Raw genomic sequence first — 16,599 nt, 5'->3', positions numbered from 1 at the left:
TTCTTCTATTCCATTAGGAAAAGTGTAACTTTTGGTAGCAGACAGCTGTACAGCTCTATTTAATCATCTCCTTAAGTGTAAGCATTGTAATAGTAAACCATTTTCCTGCTCTGGTTAATGAAATTAAAAACTAAAACTTTCGATCAGTGCAAGAGAAAAGTTTAAAAACGTATGTCTTTTGATATTTTATTAAATTATGTGCCTTATTGGTAAAATAACAAAAAAATGGTAAAAACTGCACCCTCTTTGCATAAATATAATGTTATTCTATTCATTTATTAATAGATCCTTACACTATAGTGTCTCGTGTAGCACACCCCTGTAAACATGTCCTGTGTTTTCTAATAGAGAAAAAGCATCTCTGGTATGTAAAGCTTCTCTCCTTCATTTCCAGCTTATGGTGTCCTTTCATTCCCAGTCTCCCATCATCCATTGCGAGACAGGAAGAGCTCTCTGCTTTTGGCGCGGTCTTGATAGCGGCGCCGGCCATCTTGGAATCATAGCACGGTTTCAGGCAATTGTCTGAGACACTGCGTGACCATACGACTCATTGATTTACATCGTGTCGTTAGTAAAGAAGACAAACTGTTCTTTTGTTCTTATTTAACGAAAACAGCCGAGACGTTTGTTTTCTATTGCTCACTCAGCGGTGAAGCAAACTCAGGATTATCGAAAGAAGCGTTATGGCGACTGTTACTCCAAGCCGTGAAGCTGGCCGGCCGGCGGCCTCTACACCTCTTTCCCCGACCCGGATCTCTCGCTTACAAGAGAAACAAGATTTGCAGCACTTGAACGATAGGCTGGCCGTGTACATCGACCGCGTCCGGGCTTTGGAACTGGAGAACGACCGGCTGATGGTCAAAGTGTCCGAGAAAGAGGAGGTGACTACTAGAGAGGTGAGTTCAACTAAAACACTTAAACACCGGGTTAAACTGTTTGCGCTCCTCTTTCTGTAGCCTCACGGTACTCGGATCACGCGGCGCAGCATTAAGTCTGAAGTTACTGTGGATCTATATAAACAACACATGCCCACGTGCTATTAACGTCCCGATAGAAATGAGTACAAAGCAATATTAATTAATAACGATGTCGTTTTATGGCAACTGACCCTAAAACGTGTAAACTGACAAACAATTTTCCTGGACATATCTAGTGTCCACAGCAGAATGCTGTACAGACTCGCTTATCAGCATTTTTTTACGTCCAATAGTACGTAAGCTACGGCATTTCCTAGGCTCTATTCAAACGTAACGGGCCCGGGAGTATTCCGCGGGTGGTTATGCGCGCCAATCTATAAATATTACCCATGATTTTTCATTGTGTACGTCACTTAACGACAGCCGTGTATAAGTGACATGATCTCGATCTCGATCTCAGCTTTCGTTGTGAATATCAGTCAAATCCTGTCTTGGAAAAAGACTGCAGGCTGTTCCTGTAAAATTGGAGTGCGAGATTCCCCTGTATATTTGTGTTCAGACTTAATAGAGTTATTCCGGCTCCAGATGTTTTATGCGCACATTATCTCAAACAACATTGCTTCTTGTTTTCTATGCACAAACTTGTATCTTGTATTTCAGCTAATTGTCAGTAAACCTGCACTTTTGCAGATTTTTAGCTTAAAGACTTGTTGCTTTGACAAAAGGTCCAGATTCGTGTCAAACTGTCAGCATTCTCGTCTGGATAACTTGGTTATCCACATACAAAGAACGGGGCCCAGCACTGTGGTGAGTGGGCTGACGACAAAAGCCAGGAAGCCTTTTACCAAAGTACCATTTATGAGAGACTGTATGGTGCAGGCAGCATTATTCCAAAATGTCAGACAGTTATCACAGTAGTGGATCAGATCACTGAGTTGTCTGATGAGCTGCACACTAAATCTTGAGAATTTATTGCCTACTCCATTGTGCTTTATAATGCACTGACATAACTGATAGCGCTCACCTCATTCTGTTCCTCAGGGGAATAAATGACAAGTTTAAAGAACAAGTTTAAACTGAGTGAAGCTCTGTTTCATTTGGATGCAGTGCTTCAGGATTCTAAAGCTGTAGTGCAACAAGGATAAACTAACAAGAGCAACAACCTGGAGGCGACAAATCTCCCTCGTTTTCATTCCTGTGGGATACAAAAGCACAGCTGAGTTAAACTCCAGTCACTTCAAACTGTGGGAAAAGCCATTCAAAGTGATATGGATTTGTGAAGGAGACCTGGAAAGCATTGCTTGGAAACACATTGCTCAGAAAATGAAATGCTTTGTTGTGAGCAGGTATAGGTGCAATTGGAGAAAATAACGGTCCATTCAGAGTTGGGTGTGTCAATTATGTGTTAAACACTAAACACACTTGTGTGTAGGGGGGGCCTGCAACTCTGAGGTTGCATGTGTAAACAAGGATGTAACAGCAGGAAGGCAGAGTCAGGTAGAATCAGGTTTGAATGGATTAGAAATAACACTCAGTTTGCAGAATCTGCTCAAATGGCTGTATATAGTTGATTTATGGTTGAAAATTGTAATGGAAATTGAATGAAATTGTCATTTTTATTTTTTTCACCCATAATAACAAAGAATTTCTGTGTTGCTCCCTGTAGGTGACAGGCCTGAAGGCTCTGTATGAGGCGGAGTTAGCTGATGCTCGACGGGTTTTGGATGAAACTGCGAAAGAGAGAGCCAGGCTCCAGATAGACCTTGGCAAAGTTCAGTCCGAGCTGGAGGAAGCCACACGCAGGTAAACACGATACAGTAAACCCAATCATCACACAGGTCACATTGTTTGGGATTAGTCTGGGGAGCAGGTCAGCATTTGGAAACAGCTTCAGTCATTACGGTCCGTGGCCCATTGGAGGCAATAACTGTCTTCTCCTTCCTCTGTCTGTGTTTTCCAGTGCCAAGAAGAAGGACAGCGATCTTGCTGCAGCATTGTCCAGGGCCAGTAGTTTGGAAGGCCAGCTGAACAAGAGCGAAGCAGCTCTTTCTACAGCTCTAAGCCAGAATGCTGCTCTGACTTCTGAGCTGGCTGATGTCAAGAGCCTGCTGGCTAAGGTGTGTACTGCAGGGCTTCCTGTTTAAAAAAAAAAAAAAAAAAAAAAAAGAGTGACGAAAGAAACTTGAAAGGATTTAATAGTCTGGAGGGACACTGGGTGTCTTTTTACTGAAACACAGTGCTTCATTACCCTTTAGAGAAGCTAAAAATCTGATTAACTAACTCCGAGTATTTTTATCTTGGCCGTTGTGTGGTTCACACCAGGAATCTTAAGGCGTATATAAGACAGCGGGGCTAACCACTGACCCACCCTGGCCAACTGATCTGCACACAAGCACATGCTTCCTTGGGAAGAAGTATAATTAGCCAAACATTATATACATTGTACAAGCAGTGTGGTTGTCAGGAGAGAAATGTACACCACTCATTCCAGAGTGAATTGTTAGAACATTTGACTTTTAGCTGTTAGATTTTTACACGGCGAGATGCTGCAGGTGTAGCCCAGCATGATAGTGACAGCAGTGTCAATCTGAGACTGTGAAGAAGAGTAGACAACGTGTGGCAGTGTATTCTTAAAACTCCTTTGCACTCTGTGATTTTGGGCTGTCTGAGATGTAAATCAACAGTCGTGGGAGAAACTTGGTAAAATCTGTGGTCATCAATCCAAAAACAGTGATCCCACATCTGACTGGGAGACATTGTCCACTTATGGCAGATATTGGGCCCATCCTGCACAGTGTGATATGCAGTTAAGTCACATGATTGTTAATCCAGTCTAATCAATCAAAGGGCAGAGAGCACTGTGTTGATGGCTTCATTCATTCTAAGCTGATGTAAATCTTTTCAGCCTTTCTACCACCGCTTCCTCATGATGAATGAGTTAGTCAGTTAAACTTATTCTGTAGAGTTCATGTGTTAATATTTCTTACGGTGTTTCATGGTTTTTAGGCAGAGGACAGTCATGTTGTTGCCAAGCGCCAGCTGGAGGCAGAGACTCTGATGCGTGTCGACCTGGAGAACCGCTGTCAATCACTGAGCGAGGAGCTGGAGTTCAGGAAGAGCATGTTTGAAGAGGTAAGGGGTGTGTGCACAGGACTGCCACAAATCATATAATCTTTTTCCAATTACGCATGTAGAAAATAATGAAAATAGAATGTTCATTTCAGGTTACCACAAGGAAACTGCTTATTTAGTTTGACTTTTAAACTGGTCAGAAGTTAAAAACATTAAATATTGCTCTTAATTAACTATTAATTCAATAGATTTTAATGTTTTGGGTTGAAAACTAACTTTTATCCTGCAGGTCACAATTTAGTTGTCTACTATAAGCATATTTACCATAAAACATTTGTGTATGTAGACTCTTTAGAAAGGAATCCAGTCATTAACAGAGTCACATCTGTGTCTGAAGCAGAAGGGTTGTTTTAATAGATCAAACCTGTAGAAATTTCTATGACAGTAAGCATTTTTCCCAGTTGCACTCCCATCTTCCTCTTTGTGTTCAGGAGGTGCGTGAGTCCCGGCGCCGACAGGAGCAGAGGATAGTGGAGGTGGACTCTGGAGTCAGGCAGGACTATGAGTTCAAACTGGCACAGGCTTTACAGGTATGCTGGGGGGGTTGCATGTGCAGTGAAAGGCTGTTGTCGTGTCTGTGGCGTGCAATAGGAACAATATAAATGAAAATATAGTAATATCAGTGAAAAAGGGTGCTGGTATGTGGTTGATAGAGATGTATGGCATCTATGATCACACTTTTATTAGAGATTTAGCAGTAATCAGGTTTGTGTGATCCCACCAGGACCTAAGGAAGCAACATGATGAGCAAGTTTCTCTTTACAAAGAAGAACTGGAACATACCTTCCAGGCTAAGGTGAGAAACAAATTATTATTCCTTTTTTTTTTTTTTTGCCCTTGGAATGCTCTGATTCTCATACACAGTCTGTCTCGGCCTCCCCCTAGTTGGACAATGCCAAGGTGTCCTCAGAGATGAATGACAAGGCAATGAGCACAGCCAGGGAGGAGGTGCAGGAGTCCCGTATGAGAATAGAGAGCCTTGGATATCAGCTGAGTGGCCTGCAGAAACAGGTACTGCCTTATGACCACACATGTACACACAAATCAGCTACTTTCGCCATTTAGAACTACATATGTTTATACTGTGTGTGTGTGTTTGAAGCTGGCTGCCTCAGAGGATCGTATCCGAGAGCTGGAGGAAGTCCTGTCAGCGGAGCGAGACAAGCACCGCCATGCCATCGAAGGAAAGGAACAAGAGATGAGTGACCTGAGAGAAAGGATGAACGCTCAGCTCAGTGAATACCAGGAGCTGCTGGATGTGAAACTTGCCCTGGATATGGAGATCAATGCATACAGGAAATTGCTGGAGGGAGAGGAGCACAGGTACAACACACACACACACACACTTGCAGGCCAAGGATACATACGACTACGTACTATGAGAAATAAGTAAATGTTTTTGCAAATGAAAGTGAGTTCCAGATGGGAAGTGAGGCTGTGACAGTGGTGTTTTTCTGGAGTTTCCCTCAGGTGTCCAGTTATTGTGAATGTCTTGAAACAAAGTTGGTGGTGGTAGGCTGGCTGTGTGTCCATCTTTGTGCCGTATATTTAGGATGGAGCCGCTGGAATTAAGCCTATTTCAGACATGCACCACTTTCTGTTATCCCTTTTCTGTACATGTTACGGCTGCAGTCACAAGTCTGAGCTCAGAGCCGCTGTGCCACAGAGTGGTGGTGGGTAGCTGTTAATTCTCTGGTGGCTGTTGTGCTTTTTTTCAGACTGAAGCTGAGCCCAACAGGCCGAGTCACTGTTTCCAGGATTACCGGATCTTCCTCCTCCCACTCCTCCAAGAGGAAGAGAGTGGAGGTGGAGGCTCAGGATGCGCCAGAGGCGGGAAGAGGAGAGGGTCAGCTGCTGGTGTCAGAGGAGGCCACAGCTAGTGGAGCAGTCACCATAGCGCCCACCGACATGGATGGAAACGCAGTCACACTGACCAATGATACTGAGCAGGTATGTAAAGCTGGACGAACAGCTGGTGATTAGTAATATCACATAGTCACAACAGAAGCTGAATATGAAAGGCCGTCACCATGACGACAGTAAATCCGGATCATGTCAGAGCTCAGCATTGATGGTGTGTATGTGTGGATCCATAGATTAGGTTTTCAGAGTGAAAAGATTCTTTGTTGTGTTTCGCAGGACCAGCCTTTGGGCAACTGGAGGCTGAAGAGACAGGTTGACGATGGGGACGAGATCGTCTACAAGTTCTCTCCAAAGTTTGTCCTCAAGGCTGGACAGTCAGTGACGGTGAGATATGAGTAGAAAACAATGTGTGTGTGCTCTGTCTGCAGAGTGAACAGGCTGTGTGTGTGTGTGTTTCTTTCTTTTTTTTTAATGTTCCATGAAAATAAAGATGAAGATCAGAGCTCTCAATGATATTGTTGGCAAATCTGTCTTCATTTTGGCTCCTGAGCTCAGTTTAGTTTGACAGGCTGAGGGACAAACTGCTGTGCAGTCTGAAAAATCCCAGAGATGATTCGGAGCAGGGAAGGTGATGAGCCGAGGCTGAGTCAGAGAAGTGAACAGAGATCAAAGGCAAAGTCATAAAAACACCTCGTAGACAAGCTTCCCTCATGTCTTTGCAGGGATATTTCATCTTCCAGTCATAATGGTAGATCACACGTATCTGCTGACTGTTCCTAGAGTACAGACAGAAATAGGAAAGAAAGCGTCCATGTTTTCTTTGAGGCCTTTGGAAGAATTTACAGAAGAGAATTAGAGGAATGATGTTGTATTCCAGACTGAAGTAAGACAATTACAAACCGTGGTGATTGATTCTGTTTACTAATTGTGGTTTTAGACAATGTTGTTCTTTAATATTGACAATTGCTAATTTGAGCTTGCATGCGTTGTCTTTGAAAATAAAGACTCAATAAGCTGGATAGTCTTTCTAAGAAAGGCTTACTACACTGTCATCATGAACACTTTTGACTACCTGATGTATTCACTTGCTCTGCTTGTATACAGGTGTGGTCTGCTGATGCTGGCGTGGCCCACAGTCCACCATCTGACTTGTTGTGGAAGAGCCAGGCTTCCTGGGGCACAGGAAATGACTTAGTTACTTCTTTGATCAATGCTGATGGCGAGGTAAAGAAGTCCGTGCATGACTGATTATACCTGTTTTGTCTGCACCTGTGTGTGTGTGTGTGTGTGTGTGTGTGTGTGTGTGTGTGTGTGTGGGTCTGTCCTGAGTCATGTGGGCTGACTGACTGTGGCCTGTCCTGCAGGAGGTGGCCAGACGGACTGTGACCAAGACTCAGGTGGAGGTAGAGAACGGAGACGAAGAGGAGGAAGAGGAACAAACGGTGAGTATGCGTGTCAGCTTTACCTGACTTTTTTGTTTTTTTTTTACATTTTGTCTCGTTTCCCCATTTTATATTTATATTCAGTTTTGGTATCACGGCACATGTTCACTTGTTTTGTCCTTTTGGTTACACACTTTTCTATTACGGAGCTGTTTTCACAGAAACATACACATGTTCTTGTGATTAGTCTCGTTTTGTATTTTCAGCCTTCTGTTCTTCTCTCTCTCATTTCTCTTTGTGATCAATTTTTGTTTATTTAAAAACAAAAGAAACAAGGATCCATGACACCTTCTTTCAGTCCTCGACAGTACATAGATACATAGTCACACCGCTTATGCATCCTCGCTGCTATGTGTTCACCTCAGGCAAAGCTAAAATCCATGAATGAATTCATAATAAATGAGTTGATGGTCCAGATTTCTAGATGAATGAATGCCGTTCGACCATGCTGCTGACTGCCAGTCCATCTGTTTTTAAAGGCAGGTCTGTTCACTTATGTTCTAACAGAAAGACCTGAGACTGTTCCTTTAAGGATTTTGGTAAGAGGATGAGAGGATAAGCTGCCTCCTCCTGATCATCTATAATCACGTGACGCAGTGTGTAATTGTAAACAGAATAAAAGGAGGCGTTAGAAAGATTAAAGGTCCCCTTGAGGTCTTTAAATATCGTTTAAAGTCAGGAAACTCTAGACTCCACTCATTATGAACAATACTTAATATATCATGGTTATAAAATATAGTATATATACAGCTTATTATCAGTGTTGATTTCCTGGTAATCCAAGTGTTACACTGAGAGGCTAATACTTATAAGTGGCCCAAAAGCTTTCAATGGGACACTGATGTCCACTAGGTGCGGCTGGATGAATGAACAGCACCACAATCTGCAGCCTCTAAAATGAGCATAGAGTTGAATGAACACCTCTGTAGGACAGGATCTGAGGTGGACTCCTCTTATGTGGAATGTTTTTTTTTTTGACACAACAGTAGCGTCTCAGTAGTGGTCCGGTCCTGGTCCTGATGTCTCTGCCAGCACTGTGTCAGATTGTAGATCAGTGAGATCCAGCCTCACATGACTGGAAGAAGCACTGTCCACATCACATGTGGAAGGAGATGAAATTAAAAGCATGTTCCTTTCCAGTGCTTTGAAATCCTCCAACTGTCATGAAAACTCATTTAGTTTTACACTGCTGGTCTAATTATTTCCTCTTTTCTTTAGCCTGTTTGTTTTTGAAGTGAATCTAAGTATGAGTAAATAATATAAATGCCTCATAACCTTTCTGTTTCTCCCTCAGGGCAAGGTGTCATCCAGAGAGTGTGCCATCATGTGAATCCTTCCTGTTCTGTTGATGGCTTGGACCTCCCCATTATAATTTTTTTTTCTCTCGCTCCTCTCAGACGTGATCCTGTCCATTGCCTCATCATTTGGTGTTTTTATTGTTCAAGACAATGTAAGAACTTCTGGACTAACGGGGTCTGTTTTGTTTTGGTTTTTTTTTTTTTTTTACCGCTCTCCACTTTTCTGGGCCTGCTTTAATATGTCAAACTGTGGTGTTGCAACCGAATATTTCTGCTTCTACTAATCAAACTCAACATGTCAATGAATCATTCCACTGACTGTCCCTCATTCTTCTGCTGTAAGGATGTTGGTTTCATCCTTAATGACGAGCAGAACAACAGAGTGTAAGATCAACTAAAAGAACCTTGTTTGATTTGAGTTTTGGAGATAAGGACCTCTTCTCTACAGCCATAAAGATATTTTTATTTCTCCAAAATCAACACACTTTTCTGACCAAAGGGTCTTAAAGTGTTTCCCATCTCGAACATTATTATTTGTGTGGTGACTCAGACAGATTTTGCCCCTCTGCACATCTCCCTTTGAAAGATTAGCATAAAAATGCTATTCTGCTTCCGTGTGTGATTGTGTTGAAAATTAGTTTACAGCATCACTGCTGGTTTGTAGCCAGCTGTTTGAAGTGTTTGACCTCAGAGTTTAGACCACTTCAAATCAAACCCAGACCTCTTGGACACACTTTGCCATCACACAACCTGCTGTCAGAGTCCTGATCACATTCCTGAAACTGGTCCCTCGTCCCCCTGCTCTGTCTCGGTCCTCCTTTTCTTTACTCCTCCTCGCTTCTTGAAAGACAGCAGTGAAAATATGATAGTTCATCTGCTCAGTCTTACCTGGAAGAAGTGAATAAAAGTAAAGACAAACATTTGAAAGTTGATGGTGAAAGGTTCGGGAGCCATGCGTATTTCACAGTTAGCTGGAGCTGTTAGCCGTCGGGGCTCCCTGCAGAAACACTCCAGATTCATTTTGACCAGGGACCTTTGACTTCTGATATCTGTTATATGAAGCAGGCAGGGAATGTGCTGTGTCACTGAAATCAGGCTGTCTAACTCTGACTCCTGCAGGAAGCCCAACAAAAACGTGTGAGCTGTTAGGGGATCTGTTGTGTTGGAGCTCTTGGTTGACATCTTGCTTTCTCGGTGACATTAGTCAGTTGCAGTGACCAGTTAATATTGAATTATTTTGACAGATATACTGGAACGAATATGTGCACACATGAAATAGAACTTTAATCCAATCCTCAGCAGTGTTGGGGAGTGGTAACCTGCTCTTAAAGCTCATCAGGGTTTTTTTTTTGTTTGTTTTGTTTTGCTGAAGTGTCTTATTGTGAACAACCTATTTTAGTCTTCTGTCTTGCCTCTTGTTGGTTGCGAGTTCAGTGTTCACTAATGTTTCGGATCAACAAACCCCTCAAAGTGGCTCTCAGTCTCTTCAGATTAGCAGATTTTCAGTCTCTCTCAACTAAAACGTTGAGCTGAAGCTAAACATAGAGCTCCAGACCAGTAACAGGGAGTGTGTGTGTGTGCGCACACAGACAGGAGAGAGATGAAACTAAAATGTAATCTGGAAATCGTGTCATTAGCAGTGAAGTGTGTGGAACCACACTGCAGCCTGGAGTCTCTAACAGTGATGGCCAGAGATGTCCCGTGACAGCTGTCTCTTAGGAGTAGATCCATCTCCTGTATGAAAGGTGGTTGTGTTAGATAAATACATGTGTTTGCTACCATGTAACTTGTTAACTCATGGATCTGTGTTAAAATGTTGCTCATGTGTCAGTTCTGTTTTTTTTTTTTAATAACAGGGTTTTCAGGGCAGAGTGGCCCCAGGTTCTCTCTGCTGCTCTTAAAATACCGAGGCAGGCAGAGTGTGGTTGGAGATAGAACTGGTTGATGTGGGTTTTGCTGGTTTGAGTTCCCAGTTGAGCCACTGAGTTAATACAGCCCTGTGACCTGGCTTTAATTGGGAGTATTAAACTGACATTATTATTGCCTCCGTTTTCTTTAAGTATCCACACAAGGTGACACAGTGGAAAACAACACTTGTAAGGTGCACCTTGTGTGCATCTTGAAAAACTTTTTGTGTGTGTATGCTGTGATTTACATCGCTAGTTCTTTTTCTATAGTTACTGTCTATGTAATCAGTTTATTTACAAGAACTATTTCATTTATTGTTGTGTGTTTAGGATTTCGGGGTGATCAAGGTTGGGTGTGGATGACCTACGTGTAAGGGTAGAAACTGAATCTTGGATTCCGATGTATTTCAGGATTTTGATAAAACGATACTGAACACTACTAAAGTCTTCACTGAAGGAAGTGAAAAAATGAGTGTATACGTTTCATATTGGCAGAAGCATCGGCTTCTTGTCTGGTAATAGATTAGTGACCGACTTTGAGCATCCGAATTAGATGAAGTCTGGCAGTGTTAGACTAACTGTGACTATGAAGTGAATACAGATCTGATTTCCATTGCTCTTCAGAGCAGAGACACTGTAAGTCTGTGATATATGGTGGTAAAATCAGTCCCTCCAGGAATTCTCAGTCTTTTAGTTCAGCCACAAGAATTATTGCAAATTCAGCTGATCCCTGAAACATGCAAGAGGTAACGTTTTTTTTTTAAAAATTACTTCTTTCACAGAAATGTGTTTAACTGCCAGTACTTAATTAACCGATCACTGCATTTTTCATGTCGAATTTAATTTAATATAGAACCTTCTTCACAAGCCAAAGCCAAATAATTAAGAAGCAAAAAAAAAGAGTTTTTGTTTTTCTGAAGCATTTGCTGCGTATTAGTATGCATGATTGTCACTTTGCTCTCCAAACAGTAACACACACATTTTGCACCTGATTTGTACACTATAAATTTAATGGAAGTGACAGTAGAGTTTTAACAGCTCAGATCCTGGAGGGGCTGTTGTCTTCGGTCTGACACTATAGATGTGACTGTGTGATAGCTCTGTTGAGATCCAGGTTTTAATCAGTACAGCAGAGACCTGGTATTGTTCATGGGGAGGGGGGGGAGGGGGGCATGCCAAATGTCATTTTTCATTCATGATTAACTTGTTGAACTACTTTTTGTACACACAATAAATGTTTTACATATACCCATGTGGTGTTTTTGTTAGTTTTACTACCTTGATGGATGCTACATCCTACTATCACCCACTGTATAGCCTTCATAGTATAGCCATCCATCAAGTGGATCAGATGTGACTCAAACACTGTACAGGTGCAGTGTTATTATTAAAAAAAAAAAGTGTGATGATTCCAAACTACTCCTCTCAGTTATAGTGAAGGTGAGGGTTTGAGTGCAGTTCAATACTTAGAATGACTTTTAAATGGTAAACCTCTGGCACTTTAAGGCACAGGCCTCTCATTACAGTGTTTGTGCTGGCCTTACTGTTACAGACACCAACTCTGAATTTTTTACTGGTTTAAAAGTTTTAGTTGTCTGCAGTGTAGGGATCTGAGGTCAGCTCGGCTGTAGCACCCTGACTGAGCTGCAGCCACAGAGAAGGCCATTACAGCACTCAGTTTCACAGTACACATACCAGTCTCTCATGGTCGGGTTTTTGATAGGCAGCTTCTTACTTTTGCATTATTTTTTTAAAGTGGTAAAAACGCCAGTGTTGAAACACAGGGACAACACAACCAAGGTAGCAGCAGTATGTCGGGATGTTTATGTGTTTGTTGAATCTATGGCCTCATTTCTCACTTCATCTTTTAACAGGCAAGGACTGTAGATGATGCATCATTTCCTGTCTTCACCTTCTATTCCAACCGCCACTTCCGTTTCACTGTCTTTATTTAGAAGTAAAAATAAAGAAATTATGACTTATCCTCTGATGTAATCCTCACTACAAAGACAGTATAAACATATATCAGCATAAACATAGTTACAGGGCCGAGATCATTCCTGGACATGGGAATATACAGTTGGCGAGTGTGTTTTGTGTCCAGAGGGCAGCATATAAAGGCTAAACAGAAGGGGATAGAGAACTCCATATGATGTGCTGATTGTTTTCCAGACAAACTGTGCTGTGGAGCTATAGAAACAATGGAGCTCCTCTCATGCAGATATGATTTAAACCAATGTGGCCCTCTGTCAGACAGCCCATGAGTCCTGTCTTTCGAATATGACTGTGTGATCTACAGTCTTGAATGCTGTCTATTCAAGACTGTCTATTAAAGGGCAGATGTATGAGTGTGAGAGTTACAGAGTGAGATGAAAGATATGGAGCTCATTGCTGCTGTGTGAGTCACCTCACAGCTAAATCACAGACACATTCACAGGAGGCTCACGGCTCCGTGTCCACAGAGAAGATGCTCATATGGGTTTTGAACATAGGTCTGCTGCGCATGCTCAAACTGAACTTTCCATCAAAGCTCAACGTAAACTGTTTCCGGATATCTAATGTGTTCACGTTATTTATAATGTTTCCTGTTTTATTTTGAAATCTTTTACCTCTTGTGTTCGTGGTTATTTTTACTTCCTGCCCTTGTGTGCTTCCCCGCCTTTGTGATTGTTTGCCCCGCCCTAATTAGTTTCACCAATTAGACAGAGGGACGTTACTTTGATAGAGGACGTGATGAGACCAGGTTTACAGGTATGTGTGTTTTATGGAGGATGCACAGTTATTATGAACAGACTAACACCGTGCACCGGCGCAGAGACAAGCTGCAATCTCCGTCTGACCTGAGGGAGGCAGCAATGTGCCGCAAGGCATGTATTCTGCCGGATATCCACAGGACGAAGAAGAAGGAGAAAACACCATCGAAGAAGGACAAACCAGGGTCCAAAACATTTTCCGGGTAGATTATAGTCGGCGGCTGTGTGTAAGCTGTCGTCGCCGGTGTTGGAGAGGACGCCGTCGTTCAGGATGCTGCTGGTTTTGTCTGAGGACCATAAAGAACATCTGTCCTTCCTGCCCAAGGTGGACACCGCAGGTAAATCACTGTGGTCTCTGGTCTGACAGAGTCTGGTCTGGACCCTGTAGCTGAGGTTTTCCCTGCTGACTGTCAGCTGATTGTGAACACGGGATGTGAGGCTTAGATCCGATTATTTTCTGTGTAGTAACGTGAGTGAAAAGCCTCACAAAATCCCATCCACGACTTCAAATTGGGCACATTATTTCATGGCGTATTGATCAGCTTTTGTTCTGTTGTGTGTATGAAATAAAATGATAGATTGTAGGGCTGTTTTAAGGAGGTGGGACATGATATGCATCCAGTCGCTCTTTCTAATAAAGAGTTGGTGTGCTGTAGCCTTTTTCTTATCTTCCTCTTGGTGTCTGGAAAGAGTCAGGGACACCAAACCATTGCTCACTGTTTTATGAATTTGTGGCATACAGTGTTTATTTATTTATTTATTTGAGGCAGATGTTCTGGACTCGTGGAGCAACGAAGTCACAAAGTTTTTTGTTGTTGTTGTTTTTGTCCTCAGTGGTTGCAGAGTTTGGTCGCATAGCACTGGAATTCCTAAAGCGAGGAAGCAGCCCCAAGATCTATGAGGGAGCAGCCAGTGAGACTCCACACCTTTCATTACACACACACACACACTGCAGAAAGCGCCAGTCAGTGCTGTGGACTATGGACTAACACAGCATCACAGAAGTTCTCTTTCCCTTTGCTTTTGCAGGGAAGCTGTGTGTTCCTGTGGACATGGTGCAGCATGGAGTGGAAGGCCTGATGTTCCTGATGACGGAGAGCTCCAAACACATGGTGACTCACACACACACACACACACTCTGATGCTTCTCTCTCTGTGCTGTGAAACACTGTCCAACAATCATCCACCAGATCAGCACCAATCATCTAATCACCGTTCAGATACTCAGTATGTCATGATATAAAACAAGTAGGAACAAGGTGAAGGCTTAGAGAAAACACAGATGTGTGTGTACAGGTTAATAGACCTTTTTTTCCTTCATTTTTTATTTTCACAGCAGACTGACTTGTCATAGTAGTTGCATAGTTGTAATAACATTGATTATGGCTTCCTGTTCCATTTAGTCCCAGTAGATCCTGTCAGTGAGCCTGGAAGCACAGACCAAGGGCCTGGAATACAACAATTTTCCACTTATGATGCATCTGTAACATTTAGTAATGAATGTGAATGGTATTTTCAACTGTATCAACTGTTCCCAGTGTCACGTTTCTCTGTGTGTGTGTGTGTGTGTGTGTGTGTAGATCTCTGAGGTGGATTTCCTGGACTCGGTGCTAGCGTTGGGGTTTGGTGATGAGCTTAACCAGATCCTCTTACAGGTGACTTTTCATTTCTTTACTTTGTTTTTTTCCTGTGAGGAGCTGATTGGAGCAGAGCTGTACTCGTTCAGTGTGTTGGACAGTTCACTGCTCTCCGACTGAGCTTGTGGGTGTTTGTGTTACAGCTCTACCTGCAGCACCACAGTCAGATCCGCAGCATCCTGAGTCAGCTGCCCTCCAACCTGCCTGCCTACCACAACCTGGAATGGAGACTGGATGTACAGGTGTGTGTATGTTTGGTTTATACTTCTGAACTATGCTCACACAGTTTGTGTCTTTGGCTCTTGGAAGTTGTAAAGATTCAGTTTATCAATATTCAGATTTTAACTTCTTCTCTGTCACTTCTTAACACTGTTACGCTCTCTCCTTCCTACCAGTTGGCGAGCCGGTCAGTCCGTCAGCAGGTCATTCCCATGCTGACGATGCGTCTGCTCCTAACAAAGGGCATCGACAGCCACAGTGACCACAGCATCAGGGTTCTCCAGACAGACCCCAGCACCCTCCTGCACCTCATCTCCACGCTGGAGGCCGCTCTAGCCGCCATGAAAACCAGTCACTCACGGCGCATATTACGCAACATCAAATAAACCCAGATCACCTTCTGTTTAATATGTGTGTGTCCTGCCACCTGTAAAACACCACAGTGCTGCCTTTACACCTGGAAAACAGGTGCAGTGTGGAGTGTTTTTTTATTCTGTCCTGGATGTTAAACCATGTTTTGGCCCATCTGATTGGCAGATGTGTATATGTGCCAAATGGTATTGGCTGTTGTACATAAGGTTTCTACAGTGCTGCTGATTTTGTATTAAAGTGTAAGAAGAGAGAAGACAGTGATGTGGTTTGAGTTCATGTCTGAATTCTGCAGCAGTGTATTCAGTGTGCTGGCTGATCCTTAGGCCTGTTTTTTAAAGGAACATCAAAGAAATCTTTGCACAGTCAAAGGAAGATCATCAAGGGCCTCATTTATCAGTTCTATGTGTAAAGTGTGGACATGAAGGTTTCCAGGAATACAATGTAAACTGTTAACCTGTTCAGCATTATTGTTGAAATAAACTGGTCAACACTGGTGTTACCACATAAGATTCACAGATGAGAGAAGAGGTGAAAGAAGTAAAATCCTGAGGACTGTTTGCAAGGATCCTAACGGTGATCCAGATATGTCAAATAATGTGGCTCTGCTGTTTGATAGAGGGAGTGAGTGGAGTGCTGCAGAGACAGCGCATCTTCAGGGACTGTGGGGCCATCTTGGAGAGTGATGAGAGGCTGATCAGTACATTTTATTGGCGGAGGCCAGCCGTTCTTTACCTGTGCCAACAGCACTTCCCTGCTTTAGAGAGGCCAACATGTTGCACAGGAGCTAATCCCATAATTTTCTGAATTTTCATCATGGAGCAGACGGACATACAGCAGACGGTACATGTGACAATAAAATGACTGTGTGTGATAGAAAAGGATACCACTCAGTGAATGTACAGGTCATCTGTGATGTGTGTTTAAACTGGCTGACTGTCGTGGCCAATTGTCTGGGTGAGACTCGTTATCTTTCAGGTCAGTATGGTGACTTCAGCAGGCTGCTGTTGGAGATGCTTGGGTTGGCTTAGTGGTAAGCATGCAATTACTGACATATAGAAA

At 42.8% G+C, this 16,599-nt stretch overlaps 2 protein-coding genes across 2 annotated transcripts; both read left to right on the top strand.

Annotated features, from left to right (window-relative positions):
* Positions 1-483: 483 nt before the first annotated feature.
* lmnb2 (lamin B2) lies at positions 484-11,807 on the top strand. The gene is made up of 13 exons (XM_041040228.1): positions 484-896; positions 2,584-2,720; positions 2,878-3,034; positions 3,924-4,049; positions 4,481-4,579; positions 4,774-4,845; positions 4,935-5,060; positions 5,152-5,372; positions 5,768-5,999; positions 6,189-6,296; positions 7,017-7,136; positions 7,277-7,354; positions 8,649-11,807. Exons 1-13 carry the CDS (start codon positions 684-686, stop codon positions 8,682-8,684), a joined length of 1,725 nt encoding a protein of 574 aa, XP_040896162.1. The 5' UTR covers positions 484-683; the 3' UTR covers positions 8,685-11,807.
* Positions 11,808-13,461: 1,654 nt separating this feature from the next.
* commd2 (COMM domain containing 2) lies at positions 13,462-15,793 on the top strand. The gene is made up of 6 exons (XM_041040500.1): positions 13,462-13,650; positions 14,147-14,224; positions 14,342-14,424; positions 14,893-14,967; positions 15,093-15,191; positions 15,345-15,793. The coding sequence occupies exons 1-6, from the start codon at positions 13,584-13,586 to the stop codon at positions 15,552-15,554; spliced, it is 612 nt and encodes a 203-aa protein (XP_040896434.1). The 5' UTR covers positions 13,462-13,583; the 3' UTR covers positions 15,555-15,793.
* The last annotated feature ends 806 nt before the right edge of the window (positions 15,794-16,599 follow it).

Source organism: Toxotes jaculatrix, chromosome 6, assembly GCF_017976425.1.
Source record: "Toxotes jaculatrix isolate fToxJac2 chromosome 6, fToxJac2.pri, whole genome shotgun sequence".
Classification (NCBI taxonomy): domain Eukaryota; kingdom Metazoa; phylum Chordata; class Actinopteri; family Toxotidae; genus Toxotes; species Toxotes jaculatrix.
Note: the sequence above shows the minus strand (reverse complement) of the source record. Positions and strands in the feature narration are given on the sequence as shown.

Excerpts from the sequence above, each read along its gene's own strand:
- lmnb2 (XM_041040228.1), top strand. The coding sequence starts at position 684 with ATGGCGACTGTTACTCCAAGCCGTGAAGCTGGCCGGCCGGCGGCCTCT. Across the intron at positions 3,035-3,923 it reads TCAAGAGCCTGCTGGCTAAG|GCAGAGGACAGTCATGTTGT; the intron begins GTGTGTACTGCA and ends CATGGTTTTTAG. Across the intron at positions 5,061-5,151 it reads TGAGTGGCCTGCAGAAACAG|CTGGCTGCCTCAGAGGATCG; the intron begins GTACTGCCTTAT and ends GTGTGTTTGAAG.
- commd2 (XM_041040500.1), top strand. The coding sequence starts at position 13,584 with ATGCTGCTGGTTTTGTCTGAGGACCATAAAGAACATCTGTCCTTCCTG. Across the intron at positions 14,225-14,341 it reads GATCTATGAGGGAGCAGCCA|GGAAGCTGTGTGTTCCTGTG; the intron begins GTGAGACTCCAC and ends TTGCTTTTGCAG. Across the intron at positions 14,425-14,892 it reads CGGAGAGCTCCAAACACATG|ATCTCTGAGGTGGATTTCCT; the intron begins GTGACTCACACA and ends GTGTGTGTGTAG.